The sequence below is a fragment of the Euphorbia lathyris genome, chromosome 1 (genome assembly GCF_963576675.1).
Source record: "Euphorbia lathyris chromosome 1, ddEupLath1.1, whole genome shotgun sequence".
NCBI classification, from domain to species: Eukaryota; Viridiplantae; Streptophyta; class Magnoliopsida; order Malpighiales; family Euphorbiaceae; genus Euphorbia; species Euphorbia lathyris.
In genome coordinates this window covers 140,384,558-140,391,987 of record NC_088910.1, presented here as the reverse complement: position 1 = coordinate 140,391,987, position 7,430 = coordinate 140,384,558, and the positions used below count along the sequence as shown (strand labels likewise).

The following is a 7,430-nucleotide window of genomic DNA, read 5'->3' as shown; positions in this document are numbered from 1 at the left end:
TGGTTAGGATTGCAAAACTGTAATTCCTTTGTTGCGCATGCTATTCATCTTATTAATAGAATTCCATCCAATATCAACAGGAAAAAGAGTTTGATATTAGTAGATATGAAGTGTTTGGTTAGAATTGCGAAACAACTGCTTTTTGGAAGGAAACCCAACTAATATCTACCAGTTGTCAACAACGAAAAAATAATGAACAATTGAACAAACAAGCACTCAATCATGCATCAGCTTTTCATTTTAGAATAGTTGTGGAAAATTTTATAAAAGACGACCAATGTAGAGAGAGGGGAGTAGGTCGCTTAGAAGCCTTGGCTAACGGATGAGCTAATTGGTTAGCCTATTTTCTAAGGAACATAAACTCACAATCATACAACAAATTAGCAAGAGATTTAATATCTTCAAAATGGAAACGAAATAAGAGAAAAGTGGGTAAGATTCGTCTAGACCAGCAAGCAATAATTATCTGGCAGTCAAGTCTTGCACTAAATTAGTTCAAGAGATTCAATCATTCGTCAATGGAGTACGAGACTCCCACTAATCTAAGCATCCACTAGACCACTCAAGTTCCAAGAGTAAAACTTATGGGATGCACAAAATTACCATTAAAATTTTAAGAAGCATATCTACATTTTAACAATGGGTAATGTGGAGAAGATACCATTTTCTTATGAACATCAATCACAAAATCCACCCAACGGCCAGCCACGAGCTTCAAGCATACCTACCTATTCCAACTCTTGGGAACACATTTGAGAACAAGCTTTTGGTGATCAAGTATAAACTTTCCAGCTTTCTCTTCATTGTCTTGGGAATACCTCCAATCTGAGAACATGGTTTGTTGGGTCAAAAATGCAGTTGCAAATTGGTCATTCCAAAAAAGAATCAATAGGGACATTAATGACCGTGAATATTCAGAAATCATCATGCAAAAGGACCAAAACTTAAACTCATTAAAATCTAAGATTAGCTCAAGACATATTAAGAAATTAGGTAGATTTTTTATCCCAAGGAATGCAAGGTTGTAACAAAAAAAAATCTCAAACAGTTACCTTCAAGAACCAATACCGGATTTCTAGTTCCTCAACCTGCTCAAGTGGATTTCCAGCTCCTCAACATGTTGAATCTGCTTCACGGTCTCCTCAACTAAATTCATGCAGTCATCAGGACTGATATCATCGGATTCTAAGAGGTAAAACCCCAAAGTAGCATGAAGTGAAGAAGGCAGGCTCATCAATTTAAGAGATGTATGACCCAAGTTTCCCCAAATTTTCAATCTCTCAAGATTAGGACATGAAATTTCCAGGAGACGACAGCTCTTGCCAAATTCCTCTAGAATAAATGTTCTCAAATGCTCAGAAGCAATAACAACCGCACCTTCAAAGCCACAACAGCGTAATTCTAAGCATTCAAGCAACGGACTACCGGATAAAACATGCTCAAATGCTTGATTACCCAACTCAGCATGATCTAACTGCAAACTCTTGAGAGATTCCCAATTTACTTTCCCATTTGGCATAAAATAACAAGTACATATCTTCATTTTAATCAATGAAGAATTGTTGAAAAGAAATTGCGGCAATAGGTACTCATTTCCCGATTCCACATTAGTATAATCACAATCCAAAATGAGCTCCTTTACAGTTTTTAAGGCAGCAAAACGAATCCAGAAGGACAATCTAGGTTCCAAGTACGTCAAAGGTACATCTTTGGAGTTGATAACAAATTTCACTATATTCAAGCAATCATGGAAAATAAGTATATTATAAATCAAATTGATGAATTATCTGACAGACGTACCGTTGGAAACAAAGTTGAGGATTGGGACATCAGTCCATTTACGCTCCAGCATATTGTAAAACTCACTCTCAAATCCGTCTTTTGTTAATGGCATAAAAGAGACCATCTGGTGAATGACATAATCTGGCAAGTCTCCTATGTAGTCTACATCCTCCGAGGATGATAGAATCTTCAAAAATAACAGCAATAATAATCAGTAACGATTATATAATCATTCAAATTTCAAATGCTACTATTCATCTGTTAAAGGAAATTAAACTTCAAAAACTTTCAATAGACTGAATTCCTAGTATGAAAGTTACCTCCATCAACCAACGCCCAATTTCTAGCTTTTCAGCATGCTCAACCTGCCGAAGAGTCCGCAGGACCAAATTTACGAAGTCATCATTACTCATTTCGTCTTCCAACTCCGCCATGTCGAAGTAAAAATCCAAAGTAACATAAAGTGAAGAAGGCAAATTCATTAGTTTAAGAGATGTAAACCACACTAGACCTGATATTCTCAATCTCTCCAGATTAGGACATGAAATTTCAACAACACTGCATCCACAGCCAACTCCATCCAAAATAAGAGTCTTCAAACTTTTAGAGGCAATAACAAGCCCGTCAAACATATAACAGTTGCACAATTCCAAGTATTCAAGTAGAGGACTACCAGATAAAACCTTCTCAATCTTGTTATCTTCCATTAGACAACTATATAAACGCAAACTCTTGACAAATTCCCAATTTACTTTCCCAATCGACATAAAATTACAAGTAGATAACTTCAAATTAACCAATGAACAATTGTTGAAAATAAATTGGGGCAACAAGTAGTGGACATTGTCGTCGTCATTGAAATCCACTATGAGCTCCTTTACATCTTTTGTTACAGCAAAACGGATCCACAATCCATGTTAGGAAATTGATCAGCCGTAGGAAAACATTTTACATTGATGACGAATTTCTCGATATTGGAGCAATCATGGAGAATTAGGGTTTTTTCGACGAAATTGGAAAATTTATCGGGAGACATACCATCATTTGGAACGAATTCGAGAACAGGCACATGAGTCCATTTTCTGAATCGCAGCTCCCTTGCTTTCCACCATAGAAGCTCCACCAGTTCCCGCCATAAACAAGCAGTCGAGCTGAGACGGGTGAAATTTTAGATTTGGTCTAAAATCACGGACTTTAAAATCTCCTAAAATTAAAATACTCAGTCGGTTCTTTTTAGGGTAAATAATTATAAAGTCCTTATGTTTTTTCTTAACATACTAGTAGGTCCATTCTATTATTATAAGGTCCTTAAGTTTTATTTTAATCAATTCTTTAGTCATTCCATGTGTTTTTGTAGATAAAAATCCAAATTGTCCCTAGTTATTTACATAAAAAAAACTTATTTTTTAATTTCAAATTTAATCGAAATAGTTTTAATAAAGTTTATGAAGTATATATATACCGAAATTTATATAATTGTATATACTAATCATTAAAAATATATTTTTATTCTCTTAAATTTTTATTTTTTTAATATAATGTCTTTAAACTAGCATTAAATATTAATAAATTTTTTAAAAAATCATATTTTTTCATTTATAAAATTTATTAGAGATAAATAAAGATTACGTTTTACAATTTATATAGTTTTTCTCTTATTTTGATTATTTTTTAAATATTTTTCATTCATTTTTTTAGTCAATAAAATTTAGGCTACTAAATTAAATTTTTATTATTATATAAAAGTTAATAAATTAATTACTCAATATTGTAGAGATTATGCAGGAAAAAAAATATTGTAGAAACTATGTAGGAAAAAAGGAGAAAAAAACATAAAATAGGAAAAATAGATATTTTATTATTAAAATATAGAATAAAGAGTAATTTTGGTATTTTAAAATTTATTTGGTATAGTTTGACCATTGACTCAAACATAAGGACTAAGGAGTTGATGAAACTAAAAACTAATGGACTATATAATTATTTCTAAAAACAGAGGGACTGACTAGTGTATTAAGTAAAAACTCAGGGACTTTATAATTATTTACCCTTCTTTTTATAAGCCAGTTCTAGAAATTGAGTGTGTGTTTGTTTCAGCTGATAGCTAATAGTTGTTGCGGTTGCGGTTAGCTGTTTGTAGTTGTTAGCTGTTGCACAGTTAGCTGTTTGTTATTAGCTGTTTAATTATTAGTGTTTGGTAAAATTATATTGAACTGTTGCTGTTCGGATTTAAAATGATTAAAAATGGACATGTTATAAATTAATCAACGATGAAATTATAAAATGAAAAATATGAAAAAAATGCTCATAACGTTTACAACTAGGAATAATTTACTCTTAATGTCTAAAATGGTGTAATTTTACCCATAACGTTAGCAGCTAAGAACAATTTTATCCCTAACATTGGCAAGTTTGGTCGATTTCAGATATTATTAGAAAACATAGATATTTTATTTCTTACACCAATTGCACATACCAGTGGTTCTAAAAAAGAGATTTTATATTTTTTTGCGATTTAATAATAAAATTGAAAATTAATATTTATAAATTCGATGAAATATTGAAATTTTTTTGTCCAACTCGTACAAAAGACAATATATATTTTTTTATTTTCTTAAAAAAAATTCATGTTTAATCATATGTTTGTGATCTGTTACTAACGATGATAAAATCGTGCACATGTGAAGTGTAGATGACAATATTCATGACCAAAAAGACAGTTTGATAAATTATTTCCCAAATTGACCCAACTTGTCAATGTTATGGGTAAAATTGCTTTTGGCTGCCAAAATTAGGGGTATAATTGCACCATTTTAGACAACAACAACAACAACAGAGCCTTAGTCCCGAAATGATTCGGGGTCGGCTAACATGAACCATCATATAAAAACCGTGAAATCAAGTCGTGTCAGCGACACAAATTCGCTCCCTCCACTCCGTCCTATCCACTACCATATTTTCCTCAATTCCCAGTAAACTCATATCACTCTCGATCACCCTCCTCCAAGTTTGCTTAGGTCTTCCCCTACCCCTCACCACTACATCCCTTTGCCACTCTTCAGTTCTCCTAACCGGCGCATCAAGCGCTCTACGTCTCACATGGCCAAACCACCTTAGTCGATTTTCTCTCATTTTATTCTCAATAGATGTGACCCCTACTTTTGTCCTAATTATTTCATTACGCACCCGATCCTTTCTCAATTGCACCATTTTAGACGTTAGGGTAAAATTGCTCCTAGCTATAAATGTTAGGGCTATTTTTACACCTTATCCTATCATAAAATAAAAAATGTGTTACACAAATTAATAAAAATAATCTATATAAAAAATAAAAAATTTATTGAACGCAACAAAACCTTGTTTTTCCGATAATTATGTTGTAGAAATATAAATAATGTTAAAGAATAAACATATTTTGTGGAAATAAGAAGGATAATTCTGTCAATAATAGCTAACTACAAATAGCTGTTTATGAAAAGCTCTAAATATGAGCTTTTCGTGAAACGCTCCAAAACGCTGCAGTTTCCGAAGAAAATGCTAAATGCTGCGGTTATATAAACCTAACCAAACGCTATATTTCCTGCGGTTTGGAGTGAAACGCTAAACGTTCCTCCGAAAAACTGAAACAAACGCCCTTTGAGTTTTCTTTCGAAATATAATTCTTTCTAGTTTTGCAAAAAAAAAAAATAGTATAGTTTTCTATTCCAAACATTAAATTTTTATTTTGATATGTGTTTTTCAAAATTACAAGATTTAGGGCTCGTTTGTTTTACCTACTGTTTGCTGTTGCTGTTGGAAAAAAAAACTGTTTTTCCAAAAAGCAGACATTCTCTTCTTTTGTAAAAGGCTGCTTTTCAGGTGTAAAAGGCAAACAGGAGGTCACTAACCAAACACTTAATGTTGTTTTCAACTGTAAAAGGCAAACAGGACGAGTCTAACCAAACACCTAAAACTCTGTCTTTTAAAATGAAAAGACAAACAGGAGGTGAAAAGTAGGTAAACAAACACCCCCTTATTGACTAACCAATATATGAGAGAGAATTTTGTTTTAGTTAACCAATATAAATTCATTAATTTCACTCTATATTAATTGTATTTCTTAAATTGTGTGAAACAATCTAAAATGACTTATATTTTGAAATGCAAAGAGTAGTAGTTGTAAAAAAATTAATAGCTTAATACATCTTTGCCCCTTTACTTATTTTAAAACTTCAACAACCTCCTACAATTTTAAAAAGTTTTCAATAACCTCTATTTTATTTGTGATTTTCTTTCTGATATGTGGCGAGCACTTTGACATGTGGTGGAGTGTGTCTCCATTTTATACATTCAATAAAATTTATTGAAAAATAGAGGTTTATTGAATACAATTTGACAAAAATAGCGGATCATTTAGAATTTTTAAAAGTTTAAGAGATCAATTGAAGTTTTGGAAAAAAATACATTGGGCAACTGATATAACAACATATTACAACCCTAGTGGTGATCACTTTCATATGTGGCGGAGTGTGTCTCTTATTTTATACATTCCCAATAAAATTTATTAAGAAATAGAGGGTTGTTGAATGCAATTGGGTAATAATAACGGGTCATTTGAAACTTTTGAAAGTTTAAGAGGACAGTTGAAGTTTTGAAAAAAATAGAGTGAGCAACTGATAAGACAACATTTTCTGTTGCTATGCTTTGAAATTCAAAGCGCTGAACTTTTCAAGGCATTCATTGTGATTGACATAAGTAGGCACAAATATTGTAGACTAGAGTAGCCTATATAGTGACTCTGATCTCATTGGTCTTAGAACCGGATCCTTTTCCTTTTTCAATTTCAATCATTGTTATTGAAATTTGAAAAGATTAAGTAAGAATAAAAAAACAACAATTTGTTTTAACCATATAGAAAAAACGAATATAAATAAATTGATATAATACGTTTTTATTATATTTTGTTACAACGGTCTCAACACAACTTTTTGCTAATAATATGACAAGAATTAAAACAAAATCGTTTCAAATAATATATATGTATGTGTTCTTTGAAAAATAAAAAATAATAAAAAATATGTTTTAAGAATGTTATCTATAATTAATCCAAATAAAACAAAATACAAAAATATTAAATTTAAAGTAACAGAAATTAAGTGAAAATATGTGAAAGTATATGAAACACTTAAATAGAAATAAAAAGAACAGAGTTAGACAAATCTGAAATATGTATTAGCAATCTCCTTAAGACAGATTTCATCGTTATTGACGATCGTCTCCCAGGATACAACAGATTATATAAGTGAATGCTTATCTTGTGTAAGGTGTTATCACTGGACAGAGAAGAAGAATATTTCAAACAAACAAAGAGCAACATAATTTTAGAGAGCAGTTTATGGAATTTTCATTTTCTGCAGTGCGTAAAAAACCTGACAATTCGATTATGTATAAATAGAAGTCGAGTAGACACGAATGTTCACGAATAGAGATAAATGTTCATGAACAGAGTGGATGTTGGAATTAAAAATTAATTAAATAATTAATTCGTATTAGTTGAACATAAATCAGCTAATAGTATTTTAAGGATAAAAAATGTGTTAAAGCAAAAGTAGGCCTACCAGGTGCAAAGTGTTATTAGCGGATTGAGAAGAAGAATACTTAACAGAGAG

At 31.5% G+C, this 7,430-nt stretch overlaps 1 protein-coding gene across 1 annotated transcript; it reads right to left on the bottom strand.

The window, feature by feature from the left end:
- Window positions 1–438: 438 nt before the first annotated feature.
- LOC136211129 (F-box/LRR-repeat protein At5g02910-like) lies at window positions 439–2,954 on the bottom strand. The gene is made up of 4 exons (XM_066002673.1): window positions 2,103–2,954; window positions 1,801–1,969; window positions 1,053–1,731; window positions 439–825 (listed from the first exon to the last, which is right to left on the bottom strand). Exons 1-3 carry the CDS (start codon window positions 2,547–2,549, stop codon window positions 1,076–1,078), a joined length of 1,272 nt encoding a protein of 423 aa, XP_065858745.1. The 5' UTR covers window positions 2,550–2,954; the 3' UTR covers window positions 439–825; window positions 1,053–1,075.
- Window positions 2,955–7,430: the final 4,476 nt, after the last annotated feature.